Here is a 26,772-nt window from a genome sequence, read left to right on the forward strand (position 1 = left end):
AAGTATTACCGGCAAACTGGGAGCTAGAGTGCCCCTGCCGTACACACCAGGATAGATGATTGTGCCACAGTCCGTACATAGCCGTACATCTTCTCAACCGCCGTTAATGCTCTGTGCCAACAATGTTTACATGAGCCCATACAACCGTATACCTTCATTAATGGCCTTCATTCATTTGATCACAGGCATCCTCTATCTATAGGCGCCAACTCTCATGAGATCTCTTCTCCCTCATGTGACCACCATCTGCTGCCCTATTTTCCTTTCCAAGACCTTCCAAGGCATTCCTTTCCAAAATTACATGCATGGGCATGCAGCCGCATGAGTAGCTCATGCAAAATTTTAACAAACCCACCGATGTAGACATACGCCCTAGCATGGGTAATCTCTTGCTGGAAGTACTTAGGCAATGGTGAAATGATAAGCTCTCTCACAAATTTGGGGGAGAAATGGTGAAGATGGTAGAAGTGAGGAAGAAGATGATGAGGAATCTTTGAAAAAACTAGGAATTCATGCTAGAGAGAGCATCTAATGCTAGGCTAGGCAAGATCTAGAACCTAAAGCTCTGATATCAAATGAAGAGGTGAGTGGGATAGAAGATATGCATATTGGAAGAGAAGTGAGAACACAAGATGCAAACCAGAAGTGTGTTTCATTGATTGTGAGAGAGGTGACTCTCTCTTATAGAAATAAGGGTGGCCTAGATCAAAGGCACCTTCCCTACATCAGTGGCAATCAGCCCCTACATCATAGGAATTGGGTAAATCAAAGGAACCTCCCATGTGGGGGCCTTTGTACTTACATCATAACTTATGTCATAGTCTAGACACCTCATAGCACTAGGTATGCTTCTACTGCACACACACACACATGTGACTCCCCTAGATGCACACATGCACCTTAGAGCAAGCCCTTGATCACACTTATCCCAACAGAAGCTCTTGCTTGAAGGTTGTGCATAAGCTCGTGATTGAGCTAGGTTGTGCTATGGGTAGAGAAAAGTAGACACACATGGTTTTTTGAATTTGCCATTTGCAATGGCTTGTTGTGAAGAAGCCTAGTTAGCAGGGTGATTCACATTGAGTGCTTGTAGATTAGAGATTGGCCCTTGTGATCATTGGGATGTTCATTTATGCTTAAGCCCAATGCTTGGGTAGTCCAGTAAGCCAGTGGGCACTAAGGGCACTGTGGGAACTTGTTCATTCCCGTGTGGGGATTGTCAGAGAACAAATTCCAAGCCACATGCTGGTGTATGGTAAGAGGTGGATGCTCATTGTCATTGGGGTGTGAGAGCAGAACCCAGTAGGGTCGTCATTGCTTGGGTTATTAATGCCTACTGAGAGGAGGGAATGCATTAAATGCAAGTGGGATCGAATTCTCTGTGTATCTTATTTGCTAGATTTGGTAGGTAACATGTTCCGTGTGGTAATATGTTTTTGGTTTCTCTAGGAGATGGGTCACATGCAGGCAGTGGTTGCTAGGCAGAGGGCACATATTTGGTACAACCTCGTTGCAGATTAGGAAAAGGTCGGGAATCCATGCTTGAGATCTGAAGTATCCCTAGAACCCAAGAGAGGGATGGGGCAGGTGTGATTGCCATAGATGCTATGTTGTGATGCCAGTTCTCTTATGGGAAACAAGTTGATGTATCATGATATGTGCGACCCATAGGGTGAGAGACTCTTTTTGGTCATGGTAGTCTTGGACAGTGGAGAAAGCTTATGTATGCTTTCCCTTTCTTCTTTGAGCAGATAGATGGCTAATTGGGCATTGGTAACAGCTATGGAGAAGTGTGTGGCCAAGTGTGGTTACTAGTAACAGTACCAAGCTATGTGCAAGCTTCCTGAACTAGGGATGGAAACCTACTGCCAAGAGTGGTGAGAGCAGTGAATAGTAAAGGCTATGCAGGGTATGTGGATGCCCATTGGGATGTGGAATGCCCCAGTTTTAAGAAGGAATGTATCCTTTATGTAGCCTGGAATTTTTGGACTCTCACTTAATTAAAGAAATATCAAAAGGAGCGCCAAGGTTTGGGGCCAATCTGTGTCTTTGTCTTGGTGGAGGGGCACTCTAGCTCCCAATCTACTGGTAATACTTTTGCTGAATTGTGACTGTAATAGTGTTGGTTGGTTACTTGTTAGTTTTACTGTGCTTTAATTTATTAAAGGCCGGTTTCATGGTTCCGTCACTGGAACATCACTAACTTTCTCAAAGGGGTGAGTCCGTGTTGCTTTGGTGAAGAGACATCACCATCTTGTTTAAGGAGGTGAGCCCGTGGTTGTCTCTGGTACAAGTATTACTTGCTGTAATTGAGTTGCAGCAAGGAGAATTTAGCAAGTATGTCACATAGTGACGAGGATTGGGATAGCAGATAGGAGTCCTCCCAAAATGGGCAATCTTTGTTTGAGGGAGCTTCTGTTGAAGATGATCAGAATGCTGATAGGCAGCCATATGGACCTATGCCATTGGATGGATAGCCATTAGCTGTGCCAATTGGACAGGGTGCTCCATTGCAATAGTTTATTCATAGTCCTGGTGTTGATTTGAGATATTTTCCTCACTCAGACTAGCTTGTCTAAGAAGCATGTGTTGAGTCCTAAGTTGGATGCAATGAAGGACTAGTATGCAGAGGATGGGGAGTGTGCAAGGCATTATGAGCATTTGCATTATACTCTCAGAGATGGGTTCTTTAGATGCAAGGTCGTCTTTGGTGTTACAAGCAGTTTTCACCTAGCGCGTGCAGGGCATCGAGGTATTGATGCTTTATTGAAAGGAGTGGACAGGGGAAAAAACCTCTAAGAGGGAAAAGTGTCCCTAACCCACTTATTACATTACATTGGCCACTGCCTAGAATATACTAATAATTGTAACACCCCCCTGCAGTGCCAATGTGGTGTACAAGGTAGTGATCAATCACCAAAAGGAGATAAGTTTAGGGCACTGCGAAATGCCTTAAACTTCTCACGTGGAAGTGCTTTGGTGAAGATGTCTGCAACATTGTCATGTGTTGACACATAGATCATACTGATCTCCCCTGCATGCAACTTCTCTCTAACATAATGATAATGAACCTCAATGTGCTTCGTGCGAGCATGAAACACAGATTCTTTGCCACTACTATAGCACTCTACTATCAGTGAGAATTGGAGAAGGATCCTCCAATAAGAGACAAAGATCGGCGAACAAACGTCGCAGCCAAACACATTCAACTGTCGCTGTGAAAGCTGCCCTGTACTCAGCTTCACATGAGGGAGTAGCCACTGTGGATTGCTTCTTGCTCAACCAAGAAATGCAAGCTTTGCCCAAAAGCATTCTGCATCGCAGCAGTGGGAGTGCTCACTGAAAATGCAAGATTGGATCTTTTCTCATATATCTCGAGCTGAAAAAGACCCTGATACAAAGTGCAAGACAACATCAAAGCATAGTCATTCTCTTTGTCTTTGATTGCACACTTAGCATCATCGAATACAACCTGAAATCCTACTCTATTAAGAGAGGACACTGAAAGCAAATTCTTCTTTATACCTGGCACATAGAGAACATCTAAAATTTTGAACTCTGTGCCATCAGTGGATGTGAGAATAATGTCCCCCACTCCACACATTGAATAAGAAGAATTATTTGCACAAGTCACCTTCTTTTTAGTAGGTGAAGGATGCAGAGATGCAAAAAGGCTCTTCTTAGAAGTGATGTGCTTTGAAGCACCACTATCAAAATACCAAGTATTCAGTGTCTCATTAAAACTGAGAGAGCATGCATCCTTTGAAGGATCATAACTACAAGTCAAGAAAGCATAAGGGTCATCCTCAATAGTGGCTGTAGCATCTGAACTACCCACTGAAAAATATGAAGTGCAAGACAGAAAGGCATAGTGCTCTTCCACAAAGTTGGTTGTAACATCTCCCCCATCATGTGAATGAGGAGTTGATGCATCTGACATAGCCATACCTAAATCCCTTTTCTTTTCTTTAGCTATGCGCTTCTTGCATTCACCTATATAATGACCTGGCTTCTTGCAGTAGTGACAAATGCCCTTCTTTCTAGGCTTATCTGCATCACCCTGAGCCTTATAAGAGGGCTATCCTGAATCAGCTTTATGCTGATGTGCGGACTGATTGGCATGTTGCTTTTGCTGCCCTTTTTCTTTGGGCTTGAACTTAGAAAGCATGGCATGCTCGCGAGCCCATGTTGCCATATTTCTTTGTGTCTGCTCCTCCTGCAACATAAGTCCTATCAACTCGTGAAAAGAGGGAGGATTGTTGCCCCCCCTTAGTGACAAATTCAACGAGGTGTGGAAACTAAGATAAGACTCAGGAAGAGAATTCAGAGTGGTGGTAATCATCTCTGAATCTGGAATGACTTCATCAATGTTCAATTAATTGCTCCCTCAAATCTTGAAGCTTTGTGAGGTGAATATTCATGGAATCTCCCTCATCCATATGTGTATGAGAAAGCTCTCACTTCATAAAGGAAACTCTGGCATCATTTCTTGCTACAAACAAACTCTCCAATATCTCCCAAGCTGCCTTTGATGTCTTGCATGACCGAATGTGAGGAATAATGAACCTCTTGACAGAAAGAGAAATCACTGATAGAGCTTGTGCATCTCCAGAATCCCATCTTTTTTGTTCTGCTAGCAGCTCCAACTACTTGTGCTACATCTTGATCTCCACCCCTGGCTCCAGCTGTAGGAGTGACGGGTGTAGCCACTGTATTTGGCCTTGCTTCATCTCCATTGACATAATCCCAGAGATGTCTGCCAACCAAGATGTTGCGAACCATAAAACTCCACAAGGAGTAGTTGGTGCCATGGTCTAAAAGCCCCAAAAGTTGCAAAATTTGCACTCTGCTTGCAAAAGCCCCAAATTTCACATCAAAATTGCAGTGTAAAAGCAAAAGCCCCAAATTTCTTCAACACTTGCAAACTAACAGCAATGTCTGCCCACAAAATACAAAATGCACCAAATTCTCTGCAAGATCTAAGCCAAACAATGGCTATCTGCAAATTGTGCCTGCCAAAAACCACTTGCAAGGTAAAAGCTTGCCATATGTACGGACATCATATATGTACGGACATCAAATATGTATGGAGTTGGTACAATGGTACGAACGGCACTGACGCAGATGATGTACAGAATGTACGAGAAAGTACAGTGCTGATGCAGTAATGTACAGCCATCGTTGTACAGATGGCGATGTACAGCACACTGACTGCCACTGTACGGACACACATGTATGGAGAGTTGTACAGTTGGCGGAAGGTGGTGCTGCAGTATGAAAGGCTACGCTGCAGGCGTACAGACCTGATAGCTTGTACAGACGGCAATAGTCTATAGTATGGAGTACGGACGAGAGCAGGGCTGACGTGCAGTATGGCCTGCTCACGAGAGCAACGGGCGTTGCTTCAGATCTGAGCAGAATCGTACGGTGGTACGAAATCCGTACAGTCGTACGGATTGTACGGAATGATGATCTTGAGATGGAGGCGGGATGAAGTGCGGGAGTTGTACGGATGGGAGCTGAGAGCAAATGCGGGAGCTGGGAGCAGGTATGGGAAGAAACATTGCTCTGATACCAAATGTGAGAAAAGAATGAGAGCAAGAGTGAGCAAGAGAGTGAGCTGAACGTAGATCACTCAATAGTGGACTGACATGAAGTGAAGTACAAAGAAGAGATGAGGGGTTTTGTCTAAGTGACAAAACGCTATCTAATCACTAACCATAGTTAGGGATTAGACTGTGGCTAGGGGGAAAAACCTCTGAGAGGGAAAAGTGCCCCTAACCCACTTATTACATTACATTGGCCACTGCCTAGAATATTATAATAATTCTAACAAGAAGTTGAGGGACTTGATGAGATCTTGGTTCTAGAGCAGGTATTGGCACATACGGAAAGCAAACTCAGAGGTTAAGTTTCTCTGGTGAAGTATTGGAATCATTCATGATTGTATGAGAAGTGGCTGGAAGAGGGTGATCTAGCAGATATACCTTAGTTGTTTCAACTTTACTTGGAAGCTTTTTAGCTTGAGACGACTATGATTGTGTTTCCTTCAGGCTCAGTAGAGTGTAGGTCTAGAGCATGGCCTGATGTACAAGAGAGGGGTGGAACCTATGTCTCTTTATTACAGACAGGTTCATATATCTAGAGGTCGCTCGGTGACATTGTTTCACCCGAGGTATTGCTTGTTAACAATACATCTGCCTTGGGACTTCTATGATCAGTGTACTAGTCACTATGAGGTTTTTGCAGTGTATACAGATTGCTACCCTAGGCTGCGAACAATCATATATGCTATGATAGTTTGTAATACATGCTTTAATGATGGTATATTCACATGTATTTCAGAATGCAATCGAGGACGCTTGTAATGTTTTAAGAGGGGTATGTCATGAGGGCGTGATTTTTGGCGCATGCATGTTGGCCTATATGTGGGCTGGACCGTGGGAAAACAAAGAGTGAGGTCATGGGTTGCTTGATGCGCTGGAACCATTAGCAAATCGTGCCTTGGGGGTCAAAATTGTGGTTTGGACCAAAAAGGGAGCAAAATACCCTCAACCTTGAAGTTGGTCATTGGTGGGGTTTTTAAAAAAGGCCCCACTAGAGGAGGCCTAGGGGCAAATTAAACCCCTTGGGGGCAAGCTATGTCGTGGGTTGCCACGTGGAGAAAACAATCCACCAAACTTTTGCATAATTCTACCTCTATGGTCATTAATTTCAAAATTCCTCTGAGCGCAAGTTGGGTGACGGTACAAGCAAGCTGTTGATGAAGTTTGAGCTCGTTTGGCCAAGTATTCGAGGAGAAATAGACAAAAAACCAATCGAATTTGCTAAACTTGGCTATGGCGACCTAGCACAACATTGCACTCTTTCTTGGTTGAGGATAATCTCTAGTATACGGCCTTCATTTCTGCATAAAAATCCCCTTGGATAGAGCTACGAGCTGTGCGAATTTTGGTCTCCAACTTCGATGTTTGCTGTTTGAAGAATTTTGGCAGTTTTTGTTGAAGAATCCATTGCATTGACTTTGAGCAAGTGTTGGAAGTTCAAGACTTTTATTCATCTACAAGTATTTGACTAGTTTGAAGTGATAGTTGCCCAATTCTTGTTGTTATTAAACAAAACTCTAACTACTTCAAGAAGAAGAAAACAATTTTGAGAGGTTTCATGCTTGAAATAAGTACAAATATGTGTTGAGGTTGATGCATTGATAGGAGATTTCAATTCTAGAAGCATTGAAGCATAACATGGTGGAGACATGCCAACACATATCGAGATGAGCAAGTATGGTATGCATATGGTGAGACAAACTTTATGGAATCTTTCTCTACAATCATGAAGTTTATGATCACTCATAGTGGTGAACAAATGGATGCAAATGTTGATGACTATGTGTCAAAGTATGTTTCCTTTTGGAAATATTTTGTACTTCTCAAGTAAACATTCTTGCTGATGAGATATTCCTGGAGCTACCATTGAAAAAGAGAGATCTACTCTCTTCACATTTTAATTTCATACCAACTTCATTGGCAAATGACAAGATGTATATGGATGTCAAGATCAAGATGAAGGATGATACCCACATTGCTTGTGAGTCTCTTCAACAAGAAACATCACTTTTGGACACTAGAAAGCTTGAAGATGATCAAGCATTTACAAAGAATGCCAAGGCAAATCCGATTGAGAAAAGTACTTCAACAAATGCACAATCAAACTTTGTGGTAGAAGACAAGGACTTTGCCTTTTGAGCACTTTGTCTTTGAAATTTTGTTTATCATCACTTGGTCAAATTTTGAGGTTCTCTGTCAAAAAGAATGCTATGTGTTGTACTTCAAAAAGAATGCTATGTGTTGTCTTTTATAAATCACCTCTGGTAACCATATGATGTTGTGTTTGGTCTATCCTATTTTTGTAACCCTTGACCCTTAGGCACCTTTGCTAGCATGAGATCCTAGCCATAGATTTATCCTTGACCACCATGAGATGGCATGTGTGACCACCATGAGATGACATGAAAAACTATGTGACTAGATGTATCCTTAACATAGCAATAGGCAAACCCTTGAGGGGAGGTATGTTGGGATAAGTGTGATCAAGGGCTTGCTCTAAGGTGCATGTGTGCATCTAAGGGAGTCACGTGTGTGTGTGTGTGTGTGTGTGTGGTAGAAGCACACCTAGTGCTATGAGGTGTCTAGACTATGACATAAGTGATGATGTAACTACAAAGTCCCCCACATGGGAGGTTTCTTTGATTTACCCAGTTCCTATGATGTAGGGGCTGATTGCCACTATGGAGGAAAGGTGCCTTTGATCTAGGCCACCCTCTCCCCATTTCTATAAGAGAGAGTCACCTCTCTCACAATCAATGGAACACACTTCTGGTTTGCATCTTGTGTTATCTCTTCTCTTCCAATATGCATCTCTTCTATCCCACTCACCTCTTCAATTTATACTCTGCCTTGTTCATACGCAACTCTGTCCCAAACAAACCATACAGCAAGTCTGTACACAGGCCATACGCAGGCCCAATCCTGCCGTACACTCAGCTGCACGCAATTCGTTCCACAGGCCCAGCCCTCCGTACACAGCTGTACACCTGTTTCACGGGGTGTGCTCTGCCCCGTACAGCATCCATACTCAGCTTGAGAGTCCGTACCACCTATACGGACTATTCCATACAATCCCGTACGGCAGTTCTCACTAGCAAGCAGTACTGAAGCCCGTACCCTCAGCAGCCGTACACGCCAGGATAGATGATTGCACCACAACCCGTACATAGCCGTACATCTTCTCAACCGCCGCTAATGCTCCATACCAGCAATGACTACATAAGCCGTACAGCCATATACCTTCATTAATGGCCTTCCGTACCATCCTACATTCACAGGCATCCTCTGTCTGTAGGCGCCGGCTCTCGTGAGATTTCTTCCCCACGTGATCATCTGCTGCGCCATTTTCCTGTCCGACCTTCCAAGGCCTTCCTTTCCAAAATGACATGCATGGGCATGCCACGTGGCAGCCCATGTCCTAGCTTGCCCCCAAGGGGTTTAAGTTGCCCCTAGGCCCCTTCTAGTGGGGCCTTTTCTTAAGACCCCACCAATGACCAACTTCAAAACCAAGGGTATTTTGCCCCCTTTCTGGTCCAAACCACAGTTTTGAACCCCAAGGCACATTTTGCTAGGGGTTCTAGCACATCAAGCAACCCATGACCTCACTCTTTGTTTTCCCAGGGTCCAGCCCACATGCATGCGCCAGAAATCACACCCTCGTGACAGTATCCCTCACAAACATCGTTCAAACAAAAAAATGGATAACAGCTCAAAATCTAAGGAACACATACTATGCATGGACTCTTGTAACAGTCCTAAAAAACCAGCATCTTACTTTCGCCCGTGCACCCTTCACCTTACCTCATAGCTCTTCTAGGATGTAGTTGCCTCAAGGTAGGACTGCTGTGTTCAATCCACCCTGCAACAGACATGTGGAGCCCTTGGCATTTGCAGTTCCAACATAACTTAGACAAGCTTAACTCCCAGTTCCTTAAACCTGCGCGACTCATATGCAAACAGACGTGCACACTCCTATTCCATGCATTAGCACATTCCCACATCATTTTAAGCAAACAGGAGGCATGCTACCCCAAACTACAACGTTAGAACGATAATAAAACACATGCTGCCACTTTCTGAAATGTTTACTAGCACATAGTTTTCTTGGACATGTACTGCATGTTGAAAAACGCTTTCAAGCCACTTCTGAGTCACCTCACTGTCCTTGTAGGTTCACAACAGATATTCAGAGCAATAATACTTAGAACAGCTTTTATCAACACAGTTATCTTCATTCCAACATTTACTCCAATGAGGCTTAATTATAAGCTACTTGTTGGGGCCAACTCTTCAATAAATGAGCATGTGAAGAAAAAGCACGAACCAGCAAACCCAAAAGAATTATGTTCTTTCAAGTTCACTCCTAATATAAATACAATATAACCTGCACACATTTTGATTTTGTCCATTCATATACACAAAGTGCCACCCTTTAATCAATGAACTTAGTTCGTGAAGAATTAACAGAGGGCTTGAGAAGCAGAACTTCCAGTTGAAGAAACCAAAAGTGTATACATATAACAAGGTGAAATACCAACCCTTGAACTTTTCTAAATGGGTCAATGCTCTTTGAGCATATGTTACCACTCTTTGAGGGTATGTAACCACTGTCGTTCGCCCAAACATTCCCTTCATACCAAATAGCTCAATCTTATGTACCTGTCACAGAACAGCTTCCAAGAATCAGCACATCAATCAGCCGTTTGAGCCAAATATCGTCCCCTAATGCTGGAATCAAGAAGTGTAATACCTGCACAAACAATACGCCCAGCATAGGTTTAGACAAATCTTCACTAAACACTTTGTAGGTTGATTTGACAATCCAAGTGGCAAGAATAAGGCCCTCTGAAGTTCTCCATAATCTTGCTCTTCAAGCTTAGTACTTATGTTAATTAATTCAAATTCAATAGTCTCATTCAGTAAGATGAGCCTCCACAAGTTTCACAACGTATCTTGTGAGGTGGAATGGCTCTGAGCAACTTGGTCACAATATATCCGCATTTGTCTGAACCTTAGGAACATCATGAAATCAATCTTCTTGAGGTACTTTTAGTTGCTCATTTGATGTGAGACCTAACCTGTACCACACTTAATTATAATGTAAGCACTCGCATTGTTGTATAACCTGGCTAGAGTGCTAATGGAATCCGTTCTTACTACCTGAAATTCATTAAGGGTGTACTACACTTAATTATAATGTAAGCACTCGCATTGTTTTATAACCTGGCTAGAGTGCTAATGGAATCCATTCTTACTACCTGAAATTCATTAAGGGTCATTTGAACAAAAGTGAAATCATTGCATCCAAAATTTGTTGGAGCAACTTCTCAACTAAAAGGTAATCAAGTCACCTTCTTTAATGGACTATGATCAGCTACATACAAAATGCTATTGCTTGAGCTGTTCTGCAAGCTCCCCCCCCCCCCCCGGCAAAAAAAAGGGGGAAGATCTATATATACATATATATTGACGAATCCAGGAACACACCCAAACTCATCCTCTAAAAACACAACACTTAGTGCAGTTTCAATCTCATGACAGTCATTGACAAGGTTGACAACCATAAACTCCATCAAGGACTAGCTACTATGACATCCCGCTGATGTAAACCATGCTAGACCATAGTATAAACATATGCTCTCTCTCTCTCTCTCTCTCTCTCTCTCTTCGCCCCCCCCCCCCCCCCCCCCTCTCACACACTCAAACACACACACATACTTGAGCATCCATTTATACAAAGGTCTTCATACTGAGTTTTTGTCAAACAAAGGCTAGCACTAAACCAGCCATTACCTTTAGTTTGTGTTAAAACTGAGTTGTATAGCTTGAGTTATGGCCTTTGCAAGATTAGGTTACGTCAAATGTGTAAATTGTGCTAGGCCCATATGTTTAATTAACTGTGCACTTGGATTGAGGGGTCTTGGGGGAAATGAATTTTACCAAAAGATCAAAATACTATTGAATTAAATTATTTATCCTATTTTCAATTATTAAGTTATAATAACTTGTCTGGACTCTGAATCGACATATAATTACTTTCATTAAAATAAAAGCTACTATTAGCTTTCATGTTTGTTTTTAGTTTTCTAACTTTTGTGTGTTTAGATTGGGGGTGTATGCTTGTTTTAGATTCATTCTCTAGTGCTGTTTTTTGGAGTTGGAGCTTGCTCTTGAGAGGCCAGCCATTCAGTGCTATTTTGCAGCAGCCAACGTGTGAATTCCTGGGTACTAGCAAATTGCAAATCCTTTCCAGGCATCCTGCTATGCTCTTAAATGTCAGTTACCCAGGGCACCACTGAAAAATTGACATTTCAATTGCTGCTCCTGCTGCAAATTCAATCATCAGTTTTCTTGTATGCTCACCTGTACATTCCGGACACCCATTTCAAACAATCTGCTTGTCTTGGAGAATTGTGGTTCCTTCTAGGCAGCTTTCTGCCTTGCAGTTTGCCAGATCCTACTCATGCCAGCGTTCTTATGCACTTTCTTTCCTGAGCTGCAACTACAAACATCAGTTCTCACAGTTTGTACCCCAGAATCAGCAGCACTGACCATTGTGGGATATTTCTACAGTTTGGAAATCTCTGCAATAACTGAAAGCAAATTTTTAAGATTCACATGTTCCAAGCAAATTGCAGTTTGCCAGAATCACCACAATGCAACTGTGATATCACTAGAGGTACCTGTTAACAACTCTGCTTTAACCAAAGGGACCTGTTTACAATTGTGACTTGCTAGAGGCTGCAATCTGGAAATTACAATTTGATCCAGACTGAATTCATTTTTGTAATTGCTAGAAATTCTTACTTGATGATTTCATGATTTGGATACCTGTTGGAGTTGTCGTCTTGAGATGGATAGAGATTTGAAACTTCTACAATGTTATTTTACCAATTCTTGGTTGTAGTATTGAGATACTGACAACTTACAGGATTAAAGAGGGAAGTGTATCTTTCAGAGTCTATGTGGAAGATTGGTAGTACAGCCCTGAGTTCTACACTCTCAACCCACTCTTTTAGCTGAGTTTTGGCATCATTCAGCGGTTCCGGGAGTTCTACATATCTTTCGGCTCTTCTAGACAGTTTTATGTCACTTGTACTTGGTTGTTTTACAAAAAAGATTACCTTTTAATTCTAGGGTCCCATTTTTGGATTCCATCCAGGATTTTGGGATACTATTGTATTCAGAAAGCAGTAGTAATGGAATTCAGAAATATGCCGGATGACTAGCTCTGACAAGGTGGTCCTTGTTCGTGCCCCACACGGTGTCATTATTTCTGTGTTCCAGCCTATTTCTCACCCTTACCTCTTTTATTTTTCAGTTATTAATCTGTGTGACTTTCAATTGTAGATAATTTTAAATTCTACGTGATAATGGAATAAATCCTTGGAAACACACTTCCACTAAAGTATGACTTTGGTAGGTATCTAGCCTTTCTTTCCATTGATTTATCTGGTTTTCTCTTGGAGTTATAGCCTGCCTAGGTTGCCAATGCTGTGGTTGTGTGCAAAAAGAAAGAGTGTGAGTCAGTATTATCCTGATTGAAGCCGTGGTAGACATCAGAACTGTGATGCCAGGAATTCAAAGAGGTCATCTCTCGCCCTGAGGGAGACTATGCCCATGAAGAGAAAATGTCAATCCAATTTGTGAACAAGATGAAGCGGTTGATACAGCCTTCTCAAGGAGCACCACAGGGCTGGAAAGGATTCTACTCAAGAGCTTCAGCTTCTCAAAGCTGAGATGGAATCAGATTTAAAGAGAGAGTTTTTGACAATGGGATAAGCCCTTGAGGAGGCCCTGGGGACGTCAGAATAAGAGGATGCAGTTCAGCCAGCTGTTGGGCAGAACTCAGCAAATCAAAAGGAGTAGGTGAGGAGCAAGATGGATGATAGACCTGCTGTAAGAAATGGACAGCGCAGCCCCGAAGGATTGGAGGGACTGACAGATGCTAGTGGACCATTTAAATGTTGAAGCTTTTACAAAGGAAGATGAATTACAGATTTTGATGAAGACTGGGAGAGAAGAGGAAAGGTTGTTCCAAAGAAGATAAAGCTGACTTGGGATGGGTTAAAGCAACAGATAAGAGAGCACTTCTTGTCATCAGATTTTGAGAGGGCTAAGTTTGTTAAGTGGGACAGTTTAAGCAAAGAATGGGAGTCTGTAAGAGATTATATAGATGGATTTTGGGCTACCATGCTGAAAGTCCAAACTTTTCAACCTCTCACACAAACTGACCAGTCCCAAAAGTATTTAAGTGGTTTATGATGGAGGAAGGTTTGGCAGTACAGGAAGAGAGAAACCAGATTTCAGAAGGAAGAGGGACAGGTTCCAGCAAAATAAACCCAGGTATTTTCAGAATAGTAAACTAATCCTGTTAGATCCCAAAACTTTGCAGAAATTCAGAAAGGAAGGATTATCTACCAAGTGTGATGGAGCCCATAAATTTCTGGCTGTCCATTCCGATTTGGAGCATCATTTTTACTGACCTCAGATTCAGAAAGATCTCTTCCATTATGTTGCATCTTGTCTGGTATGTCAAAAGGCATGTATGACACATCACAACCGCAAGGTTTATTGCAGCCAAGGCCGGTTCTAGAGGCACTTTGGGAAGATATAGCAATGTTCCCACAATCACCTTAGGGACATGATATGAGGTGGGCTGTTATTGACAGTGGTGGTCCCAAGTCAATAGTTTCAGATTGTGACAATGTTTACCAGCAATTTCTAGCAAGCATTATTTGATAATTTGGGTATGAAGCTGGAACTCTCTTCTTTCCATCCCGAATCAGAAGGACAAAGTGAGGCAGCAAACAAATTATTAATAGAGCTCTTAAAAAAGCTATGTACATGATCACCCGCAACTATGGAAGAAATACTTGCCCATGGTTGAATTTGCTTACAACAATACAGTTCATTCTTCTACCGGTAAAGCACCATCTGAAATTCTTTACGGTAAGCCTTAACCTTTGCCTGTAATGCGCACAAAGAATACAATTTTTACAGCTGATCAATTTATTGAAGATCACAAATCAACATATAATTATGTGAGAAAGCACATCATTCAATCACAAGACACCAGACAACACCCGCTAATAAGCATGGAGGACAGCAATGTATGAAGAAGGTGCCTGGGTATTGCTGAAATTCCAGAAAGTAAGACTTTTAAAAAAAGGCAAATAACCAGCTTATCAATGTTAAGCTTGCTTTACCCTAGTTTGTCCTTCCCAGATTAAGCAAAGGATCAACGATGTTTCTTTCGCTTGCGTTTACCCCAGCTGGTTGGAGAATTCATAATGCTTTTCATGTCAATCTCTTCAAGCATTATGAGGGACCTACACCGCCATCTCACTGGAATGAGCCTCAGGCGGAGGTCATTGATGAATATGAAAATGTAATACCAGGACAGATACTTTTTCATCTCGATAAGTGTATCCATGGTGGATGATACGAATGCAAGCATCTTTATAATTACCCCACTATTGATGCTAAGTGGGTAGATCGACATTATCTTTCTGAGTATCCTCATTTGATTCAACTTAATGAACAAGCACTTTAATTGTCTACTTCTGCTTAGTAGTTTCCAGTTGAGGACAACTGCTTTAGCAACAGAGGGAATGTAATAAATTATCATTTTTATGGACTCATTTTTCTATCTATTTTTGTTTTCAGCTGATTTGTTTAATTTATATTTGTGCATATGTTCCGGATCACACGAGTGACTGTTTAATTTATATTTGTGCACATGTTATTGATCACACGTGTGAGTGTTTGTGTGAGTTCTTTGTAACAAGACTTCACATACCAGTCAGGAGATCATCATCAAAACTAGTGCATTGGTCATTAACATTACACAAATTTCTTTCATTTTCCATGGTTTATACACCATGAGTTACACCATCTAGCTATGGTGGAGCCATCTTTTGCAAGGATAACAACTAACAATTCATAGTGTATAGCCGGCCAGCCACATCCAAGTGACAGAAGTTGGGAGCCAGTAGTGCATGGAGTGGACTCCAATTTATACGGAGATAAACTACAATCCAAGTCCGCATGACTTGATGTTTTCTTTATTGGATAACGCTCCACCTGTCAGCATGCCTCACAAGACTCGGATTACTCTGCACATCCACTGAGTTTCCATAGTCATTTATAGGGTTTATACACCCCAATTTCTTAGTACCTTCGACACTTTCTAGCACTTCCTGCTTGATAATTTCACAATTTGGGCACCTATTGGAGTTGCCTTGCCTGAGATGGATAGAAATTCGAAACTTCTCCAATTATATTTTACCAGTTCTTGGTTATTGTATTGAGATACTAACAAGACTAACGTGGGAATATATGTTTCAGAGTCTTATTGAAGATTGGTAGTAGAACCCTGAGTTGTACATTCTCAGCCCATGCTTTTGGCTGTGTTTTGGCATCATTCAACTGTTCCAAGAGTTACAGATATCTTTTGGCATTACGATTGAAATGCTCTATATGGCTCTGAGCGAGGTGTGCCAATCGACACCTGAGCCTTGACCTGGAAAGCTTGGAAGATAGATCATCAACTGAAGATGTCTTCTCCTTCTTCCCCGAAGCGATCTCAGCCTGAATCGACCTCTATTCAACCACCACCCTCGTCATATGTCGAGAGAGAGCCTGCAAGGATTGAAGGTGATGAATACCTCTCCAAACTCTTTAAAGAATTTGCTGAATTCCAGAAATGGAAGGAACTTGAAGCAGGTACCCGCACACCTCGTGCTTCTACTTCTCCACGTTTTTCTCCGATACGTCAACAAGGACCTCTATTCAACTCAGAAGACGCTGAGTAACATCTCAAGTTCGGTGCCGACGAAGAACAAGTGTACCCTGACGAAAGAGGACAGGCCGGCATGAGAACATTGGGTTATTTGACAGTGCCTATCCCACAAGAATCAGTGCAAGGTATGTTGCCCTATTCCCTTGGTACAACTCCATCTGTTATGCAAGGCATAGGAACGAGTAATCACGAGGACACAGATCCATACATGCATGTGAACACGCGCAGACGAGAAAGGAGAAATGCGTCAAACAATGAGTTTGCTTTCGGTTCTCATTCTTCCTTCCCTCCCATCCCTCTCATATCTTCCGCTGCCATCTTTCCTCCAGTGGCTTCTCATCCTCCTTCTTCTCCCATGCCACTAGACTCCTATAGTTTATTTCCCTCTATCTCTCCCACTATCCCTTTTTCCCCTCTCATGTCATATCCCGCCTCTCATATTTATCCCTCCCCCTCAGGACCTTCTCCAAATCCTTTTGTTCCTCCGGTGGTGCCACATCTCACTTCTTATCACTTGTGCTCCTGAGGTCCCTGCACACCCTGAGGTCCTACCTCCTCTTCTGCCTCCTGGCTGCCTCCTCTTCTGCCTCTCCTGGCTGTCTCCTCTTCTGCCTCTCCTTCCTGCCTCCTTCCTGCTCCAGATCTGTCTCTCCTTCCTGCTCCAGATCTGCCTCCTTCCTGCTCCAGATCTGTCCCTCCTTCCAGCTCCAAATCTGCCTCCTTCCTGCACCAGCAACTTCTGCTCCAGATCTGCCCCCAACTTCTGCTCCAGATCTGCCCCCAACTTCTGCTCCAAATCTGCCCCAACTTCTGCTCCATCTACTGTTCTTTTTATTCCAGATCTGCAGCAACCCTTGCATCAGTTTGCTGTCTCAGATCTGGTTCAGTTCCAACTTGTGGAGCTAGTGCAGAAGTCCACTACAGTTGCCTTCCCCGGAGGACTGACGTTTGCTCCCTCCAAAGCTTCTCTCTCATACCTTCTCTTGTATTGAGTCCTTTGGTGATATATATTTCTTCTTCAACTATCATTAGTCTTCAATATTGTTTTATTTGTCTCCAAGAACTTTCTCTATATGGTATCAGAGCCATGGTGATCTAAAGACCCCAGATCCTGCTTCTTCAAGGAGGCCATAGGTACGAGAAGCATCACTCCTATGAACATATCAGTTTCCTCTTCATTCCGCTGCGCACTAAGGGAGAGAACTCCATCCCTCCCTCCCTCTCAGAACTCCATCTTCTACTCCCATCCCTCCCTCCCTTTCAGAACTCCATCTTCTATTCCCATCCCTCCCTCCATTTCTTACCTCCATCTTCTTTTGTTAGTAGAAGATGGAGTTCTGAAAGGGAGGGAGGGATGGAGTTCTCTCCCTTAGTGCGCAGCGGAATGAAGAGGAAACTGATATGTTCATAGGAGTGATGCTCCCCGTACCTATGGCCTCCTTGAAGAAGCAGGATCTGGGGTCTTTAGATCACCATGGCTCTGATACCATATAGAGAATAAGAACACTGTGAAGCTTGAGAGAATAAGCCACCCCCTCTCACCGCCGAAAGGTGGAGGAAAAAGCAAAGGTAAAGAACAAATATTACAATGGCTCCCTCTGCTGCTATCTTTTCTACAGTTTCTCTACATAGAATCATCTTTCTGATTCACCTCAGCCACGGTCCTTGAGACACGACAGCTTGAGGTTCTTGTATTCAGTTTTTCATATTACCGACAGGCACTATGTTTTCTGAGTTCCGTTCTTCAGTTGTATATGAGTATTGTCTACTTTTTGATCGCTCCACTGCAAACCCTATCGTTTCTCTATATGGAGCTGAACAGTGATCCAGTGTGTGCCCAATCTTGAACCTCGGGAGAGAGGAGTCTATCCCCGCCTCCATGAATGTAGAAGAATTCGAAACAGCACTCATCAAGACACATATGAACAGAAAGGATCCCGCCTAGGGAGAACTTGTAGATCCTGGAAGTCGATGCCGATGGAGATCTGGTAGAGGTGAAGGATCATGACCTCCTTGTTCGAAGGAATGGGAAGTGTCAATCCTGAAAACCGAAAAGGGAGGGAGGGATGGGAGAAGAAGATGGAGGTAAGAAATGGAGGGACGGATGGGAATAGAAGATAGAGTTCTGAAAGGGAGGGAGGGATGGGAGTAGAAGATGGAGTTCTGAAAGGGAGGGAGGGATGGAGTTCTCTCCCTTAGTGCGCAGTGGAATGAAGAGGAAACTGATATGTTCATAGAAGTGATGCTCCCTGTACCTATGGCCTCCTTGAAGAAGTAGGATCTAGGATCTTTAGATCACCATGGCTCTGATACCATATAGAGAAACGACAGGGTTTGCAGTGGAGCGATCAAAAAGTAGACAATACTCAGACACAACTGAAGAACGGAACTCAGAAAACATAGTGCCTGTCGGTAATATGAAAAACTGAATACAAGAACCTCAAGCTGTCGTGTCTCAAGGACCGTGGCTGAGGTGAATCAGAAAGATGATTCTATGTAGAGAAACTGTAGAAAAGATAGCAGCAGAGGGAGCGAAACGCAGTCCTCCGTGTAGCTTGATGACGAAGATGATGAAGGGCTAGAGCTGCCCTAGGAAATGGCTGAAAAAAACAGCATGCTCTGAGGAAGGAACCTTCAGGCTATCTGGAATAGCAACATGATGAAAAAGGAGCAGATCTGGGGCAGAAGGGACAAATCTGGAGTAGGAGGAGCAGAGGGACAGAGCTGAAGTAGAGGAGCAGATCTGAAGAGGAGAGGTAGATCTGGAGCAGGCGGGGCTGCAGCAAAGGATGGCGGAGATGAGGAGCAGCTGCAGGTCATGTCCTGTCATGGAGAGTGTGGGGGGCTAGTGCCTTTATAGGCCTGACCTAGCTGGTCGGCCAGTTCTGGTCGGCCAGACCAGCTGGTTGCTGGTCGGCCAGATCTGGTCGGCCAGACCCCTGCTGGTTGACCTTTTGGCTGGCCTGCAGGCTGGTAAGTTTGCCCCAGAAATTGGGGATTGCTAGTTGCTTAATAGACTAACGTGGGAATATATGTTTCAGAGTCTTATTGAAGATTGGTAGTAGAACCCTGAGTTGTACATTCTCAGCCCATGCTTTTGGCTGTGTTTTGGCATCATTCAACTGTTCCAGGAGTTACAGATATCTTTTGGCTCTTCCAAACAGTTTTGAGCAAACTGTGCTTGGTTATTTTACAGAGAAAAAAGGAGAGAAAGATAATTAAATAAATCTTTGGAAACACGCTTCCCCTAAAGCACGACTCTGCTAGGTGTATCGATTTCATGCAACAAAAGGGAAGCCATAAAGAAAGAAATGGGATAAAACAAGACGCAAGTTCTTCTAAGAGCTTCAACAGATAATCAACCTTCCTGACAAAGGTAACACCTCCATATGCTTATTGACCCTGAGAATACCCCAACTACTAACCCATACAACCTTCTCACACCTCATGACTAGGATAACCCTTTCACATCTAACCCAACAAGGTACACTTTATGGCATAGTCACCTTCTTTTTTTGGACATCATCTCTCAAAATCTAGAGAACCCCTTTCATTTTACTATGTGTTTGTGTCGTCTTAACCTGCTCCACCATTACATTGGGTCTCAGCTCCAATCCCTCTATTATTTAATCAGCATGTTTAACCTTATCCTGTTCACGTTTGTCGTGAAGAGTAGAGTTCACGTTTGTTTTAGGGGTTACTGCATGTGCACGTGCACACCCCCCAAAGGAAATAGGACACATCACAAAATTAAAGACCAAATTGACATCCAAAATGATACCAACGGTCTATGAGAATTTTTTCAGACAATGTAGAATAAAACAATTTTGAAAGGACCATTCAAAAGCCAACGTTTTAGATTAAAATCTACCTCTATTCGTGCAGATTATCGCTTGTGTGCTGCTACAAATCAGCTTATTACCTTCTGGTTTATGTTTCTCATCAACTTCACGCTGTTCCTCATCCTCTTCATGATCCTCATTAGCATCATCATCATCATGCTCATTACACAACTCAATCTCAATAACTTTACCTGGACATGCATTCAAGATAGCATTCAAAATTAATGATTCAATAGAGGATTCACAAAAGTTTGCAAAACAAATGCTTGTAAAATAAAGATCACAACTTTTTTGTACACAGCTTTCTCTACAAAAGACAAGAAGTCCACTTTTATCTAGTAGAAATAATACAGCAATGATCTACCATGATGGATCTTGCGAATCTAAAAATATTGAATTCAAAATCTACATGCACTCCTCAAGAATGCGATGTACCAAGTCCTAGCATATGGTCGAGACTATCAAAGTAAAAGCCCACATTTTGGATGAGGCATCAGAAATCACATTTCCTTTGCCTTTCTAACCTCACGCTATGCGCCATACTTCTTCTCCCTATCTTTCTCTTACATGAACATTGGGCCCAGCTAAAGTGAGTGGCTTGGATCACTCTGTTCAAGTTTTTGTCATAAACAAAACCCTGAAGCTCTTGGGAAGCATATTTAACACCAAAAATTGTTTGTGTCAACCTTCTAACCTACAATTGCTAGTTAATCCCTGATAACCTTGACCTTAATCAAGCCCTTACCAAATCTTCTTCCTCCATCTTCATAGTAAAAAACTGATTCTAAAGCATAAGTATATGGTCAGTGTTGTTTGTCTCCTACAATCTGCCAGTATTTGCCTACTGCATGTGTGGATTACTCCATCTGATGTTGTCGCAATGGCATCCTTCTCCCGTTATTCCAATTGTGCTGAGTCAACTGCTGTCACTACAGTACACCTAGTATCCACTTGACCCTTCGGCTTTCATTCTGCATGCATGGCTACCCTCCAAATCTACCTAGCCGCCACGTGTCTCCTTTTCTTCACCTTCTAGATCAGGTAGTTGCTCCCGTCCACTTTGCTATTGTCCCCAAAGCTTAATAATGACATTCGTGAAGCCATCGAATCCTCAAAAAAACTAGAAAGCAAACTGACAAATAGTACACTTTACTAACCTTTACTATTCTTGAAGCTACAGCCTCTAAGTTGACCTTCTGATCCAATCCCATGTCAATCTACAAGTCCTCGGAAGCTGGAGCTCAATCCAATTTCTCAGCTCTTACACCTTCGAATCATGCACTAGCTCTGATGACATGTTGAAAAATCTAATTATGTACATCTAATTCAAATCTTGGCTTTCGGCACCATGTTAGAACACTAAGCGGAAATTAAATCGTCCATGAGATCACACCTGAGAACTTGGGATCTTTCCTGAGATGTGCACGCATACATGTGACATTGTGAATGAATCGCTCAGATCCGCAGTAGACAGCAAGATATGGCAACCAAAATAACGAATGGAGATGTCCACTGAAAGGACCAAAGCGTAGATGCAAAAGTGCACACACAATACAATACGTGGACAGTGGGATACTGTGCTAGATCTGAAGCCACATACTGGTGCTTATCTGCTGCTCACCCTTACTGCACCTTCCCACCTCCCCCTTACCCCTATTTCAGTCTCTCTCCCACATGCTCTCCTCATTTGGGAGCTTACAAACAGGGAGATGACATTTATTCTAACAGGGGAGCATTACTGCTCTCGTTACCAAGAAAGGCAGATCTGGGTGTTTGTACGTACAAAACAAAGGTCTAAATATATACCTTTTGTAAGACTAGAATATATCCAATTGTACAAATAAAGTCCAAAATTCTAGAGTGAAAATAAAAGAGAACAAAAGAGAAGGAAAAAAAAAAACCAGAGAGCCATCACTGTACCAGGCTTTGGTTTCGTCCCAACACCTAGATAGATTGATTGATTGATATGGCCCACTCTGCAGTTGTGGTTGACTTTTTTTTCTCTATGATTATGATTCTGTTAGCATAGATTAATACTCAGCAAGGGTCCTAGCGTACCCTTTGCTTCAGCCCACTAAGGCTTGTATGAGTTCGCTTTTCTGTGTACTTTGTCCCATAGGCCCGTGAGGCCTCCCGTGGACATTAATATTTCTTTCTCTCTCTCTCTCTCTCTCTCTCTCTCTCTCTCTCTCTCTCTCATGTATGAATGAAAGACGAATGACAGAAATATATACCTAGATGAATCCGAGAACATTCCCAAACTCATCCTCTAAAAACACAACATAGTGCAGATTCAATCTCATGATAGTCACTCACAAGGTTGAAAACCATAAACTCCATACATAGCAGGGACTAGCTACTATGACATCCCCACTGACATCATCAGCGCCCACAGTGGGTGTAGACCATAGTATAAAAATATGCTCTCACACATACAAATCCACACACCCACACATACTTGAGCATCCATTTATACAAAGTCTTCCTACTGAGTTTCTGTCGGCACTCCGGAGGTGAAGGGCAGACTCAGCCATGACGAAGGCTAGCACTAAAGGAGAAGGCTAATCAAAAGGTAGTCCAAAATCTCTTCATTCAAGCTACAACTGCTTGTGAAGTCTAAACGTTTTCATTTTAGTCTCTCCCCAACGAGCATCTAAATCTAAATCTAGCTGATAGGGCAACGCACCATTTAAGATAGAAAGAATTACCACAATACCAGCAGGCTGCAACTTTGATGTAGCTGATAAAAATGACAGAAATATATTGGCCATCAAGAACAAATACCCATTACCTGAGACGGAAAGCTGACACATTGATTGGCTATAGAATTAACTATTTCACTAAGATTGATTTGAGAACGGGCTATCAGCAGACAAGGATATTTCAAAAGCATGTCTATAAGACTGTGTTTCATATGCAATTCTGTCATAACGAGTTCTTGCTGTTACTATCTGGACTCAGTAATGCACCAGCAACTTTGGAACCTCGCCAAATGGAGTGTAGCATTGCATGCACATCATTTATGGGCTTCATGCACACATGCAACAGACGCATGTAGTGTGATCAGCTTCGAGTCTCTGGCAAACGCATCTACCACAAATTTGCTTGAACATTTCATACACCTGCAAATTCATCAAAGCCCCTTGAAGCTGCCATTAACCTGCATCTGCTGCACAAATCCTCCACACCCACGACCCATACAAGCCCCTTCTATACAACCTTTGATTGGCTCATCTCAACAGCCAGAAAACACCAACCATTCCTATCTTTAAATGCTTGAACATAACTCCAAAGCCCCATTAGCCGACCTTTATACAACACCGATCATGATTTGAAATTCCTATGACAAATTCAAGCGATTACACAGCCACCTATGAGCATGCAACATGGCAGAATATCTAAAGCTCCAACCCGAAGCCTGGACCCACTTCATCTCCAACAAATGCTTGACTCTTAACACACGAACAAATGTATGCTCCATAGGAACGCAGCACACAACTGAATAACACAGTCCAAATCTTATTTCCCCCATACAATACCACAGTCCAAATTTACATACTCAAGCTCTACTTTCTTCACAGCAATTGTCTTCTCGTAAACGGCATTTCCTCAAAAAGATTCATCCCTTCCAAAGCAAACACAATCACGCATCAAAAATGATCCTCAATGAAACACCCCTTGAACGTTAGTCTCAATAACCTCGGGGTTCTAGGACTGACTATCTTCAAGCACACCTGCAAGACCACCAAAGGTCACTACACAAAGACTTCCAAAGCATATATCCCTCAAGATCATCCCCAAGATAGAGGCCATGCAACCCCTGACTACAATACTCCCAAGTAAGACAGCGTGTCTCATACCACGCAGCCCCATGTATGCAAACATGTCATTAGTGAAACATAGGCCTGGATGAGCTTCAACCTAGCTAGGAAGCCAAAATGAGCCTAAGCTCACACTGATATAGGCACAGGGTATCTCAAGTGTCTCAATCGTAAAGACTGCCCTAAGCTTTCCAAGCGTACTATATGTCCTAACTGTCCCAAATTTAGGATGCATGACCCTGTGACCTCCTTAAAGGTAGCCACGTTATGTCCAGACGTGGACATAACAAAGCATAAAGAGGGCCCAAGGCCGATGCCTCATAACCAAGTTTGGAGAGTCTGGTAATTGAGAAAGAGCTCTCTCCCAAGCCAATGGAGTTCAGCAAGGAGCATGCAGCTTCTCTCTACATTATTACATCCTCCATTGGACACAATTTTCAAGCCAATCCATCCTATTCTTTGATGCTTCTGTTTGCCTCCGTTCATTCACCTATTGTCTTCCCTCTTTACATGATTACTTTGGACACACGAACCATAGTAGGCATTTCTTTATCCCTCTTTACATGATTACTTTGGACACACGAACCATAGTAGGTGTTTCTTTAAGAATTGCAGCATCTACTTTGAATTGGAACAACTTCTTTGAAAGAAGACATTAATATATGGTGGAAACTGACATTAAATCTCTCTACTAGTTCTCTCAATCCAAAAATTTTCAGTTTTCAAATGCTGTTCCAAATTTTAAGTACCATGATGCATTGTTATTTTCTGGCCGCATGCCACTTGCATAAAACCCTATGAGTTCTCTCTATAGAGTTGAAGCTACCCAAGATGCAATGTAAGGCCTCCAAACTTATTAAATTCAATGAACCACATAGTTCAGAATAGACAAATTAACTTTCTACATGCTCCAAATGATAATACAAGTATTGATGGCATTCCCAACGAGTTTTTCTTGAGTTAAAGTTAGAAAGAGAGTTAGCATTCGTCCCTTCATCCCTTGGCTATTTTTGGAGTGCTTCAATAGTCGCGCCTGACATTATAAGTACATATTTTGATGGCCCTCAAATTGCTGCTTTTCTGCCTTCCTGTAATCCTCTCAATTATATCATGAACAGTGTTCCGTCTCCCTGTCCTCTTCTCCTTATTATAACTAAAATGTGACCCTTTGAGCAGTTACATCCAGAACAAGATGATAATAAGTCCATACTACATAGTCCTAAATAAAGGGTTCCAATTCTGAATATATGGTTGACTGCAAGTCCCCACTCTAGCATTCAAACCTAAAAGCAAAAAAATAAGCTCGCTTCTGGGTTTCAACCTAGTAGCAAGAATATAAGCTCGGCTGTGGATTCCATTCTAGAAACGGCGGAGCAAAAGGAAGGGAGGAGTAGGGAGTGGGGGAGCGCCGATAAAAAAGGACTAGGATCCTGCAATACACTATCCATCGTAGAATAATCAAACCACCATCCAAAGCTTGGGAATCGAACTTTCAAACTGATGTTTTTTATCAGTGCACATGCTTGCGAACGCCAACATTTCTCTCGTTATTTGGACACAATAAAGTGAGAGCTTAGAAACGATAGACATCCAAGTAGAGGGGCCGTACGATTGATTACCCCTATCAGATGAAGGCTTGACAAGGGCGTCTGTGGCAGCGCGTCCCTTCCAATTTGAAACAGACAATAGTTTATCCGTCTGCTGTATTACAGACCATGCTGCAACCGTCGACACTGCTCCTTTTTCTGGCCAATCTGGCGGCGACTTGAGCGCATTATTCACCCGCTCTTTCCGCACTGGTCTGGCGACCTTCATGCGCTCGGCAAGATCTTCTAGGTTCTTGACTGTTTCTTCGGTCGATGGTATCCAGAAGGACGAATTGGGAAGAAACGGAAGCCAAGATGGGATGGCTTTCCTGACCCTGTATTCCAGAAAAGCTTCCTCAAGCTTCTTAGCAGCCGCAGGTTCAATTTTCCGTCCCAGAAGCGCCTCCCAAAGGCTCTGGGAGTGGGAATGTCTACGGCAAGGGAGAGGGCCTCGGAAAGAGGTTAGAGAATCTGTTCTTCGGGCGAAAACTGCGGCCATCTGCGAGGGGGAAGCTGCGGCTATGGTCCTCTCGATCTTAAACAAGAAGGGGAAGGAAATGTAGCTTTGATACCTCAAAAACAAGGCGGAGGAATCGGCATTGCAGCAGCAGCAGCAGCGGCAGCGGCAGCAACAGCAACAGCAACAGCAGGAGCACCACCGAATTGCTCGAACGAAGTGAAATGGAGAACCAGAACAACCAAAATGAGAAGATGATGAAGATGAAGAAGATGAACACAATTTGTAAGACAAGCTGGCTTCTTGGTCAACCTTTAACGTTGACTTTTCACTTCGCCTAACCTCGTAGCCAACCGCGCTCAACTTGTTCTGTATGCTCATCACTCTTCTTGTTCGGTGTGCTGAGTTCGATCCCCAGGATCGGCGTCTCATCTACTCTACTCTCACTTCAAATAGCCTCAAAACCAGGTTGCTATCAGATAGTCTAAAACTGCTGGTCTTTGTCCCCGGTGCAAGATTCCAATGCAGGGATTTGCGGCTCGTTTCATGGGTACAGGATTTTTTCTCATCCCTTGTGTATCTAAGGCAATACTTCATGACGTGCTTGGTACTACATGTGCCCTTGAGCTATCATTTTGGCAATACCCTGGAGTCAT

At 42.8% G+C, this 26,772-nt stretch overlaps 1 protein-coding gene across 2 annotated transcripts; it reads right to left on the minus strand.

Moving 5' to 3' along the window:
- Positions 1-9,887: 9,887 nt before the first annotated feature.
- On the minus strand, positions 9,888-26,361 carry LOC147892877 (uncharacterized). Of its 2 annotated transcripts, none has more exons than XM_087387450.1 (3): positions 25,693-26,361; positions 20,333-20,443; positions 9,888-10,265 (listed from the first exon to the last, which is right to left on the minus strand). In XM_087387450.1, exons 1-3 carry the CDS (start codon positions 26,156-26,158, stop codon positions 10,258-10,260), a joined length of 585 nt encoding a protein of 194 aa, XP_087243576.1. In that variant the 5' UTR covers positions 26,159-26,361; the 3' UTR covers positions 9,888-10,257. The 2 variants fall into 2 exon arrangements, with proteins under 2 accessions (XP_087243576.1, XP_087243575.1); XM_087387449.1 differs by having other exon boundaries at positions 20,282-20,443.
- Positions 26,362-26,772: the final 411 nt, after the last annotated feature.

This window comes from Dipteris shenzhenensis, chromosome 16 (assembly GCF_047967505.1).
Source record: "Dipteris shenzhenensis isolate YYH24624 ecotype China chromosome 16, Dip_SZ_1.0, whole genome shotgun sequence".
NCBI classification, from domain to species: Eukaryota; Viridiplantae; Streptophyta; class Polypodiopsida; order Gleicheniales; family Dipteridaceae; genus Dipteris; species Dipteris shenzhenensis.

Coding starts and splice junctions, on each gene's coding strand:
- LOC147892877 (XM_087387449.1), bottom strand. CDS start 26,158: ATGGCCGCAGTTTTCGCCCGAAGAACAGATTCTCTAACCTCTTTCCGA. Junction 20,444..25,692: donor CAAGCCTTCATCTGATAGGG/GTAATCAATCGT, acceptor ATGCATGTCCAG/GTAAAGTTATTGAGATTGAG.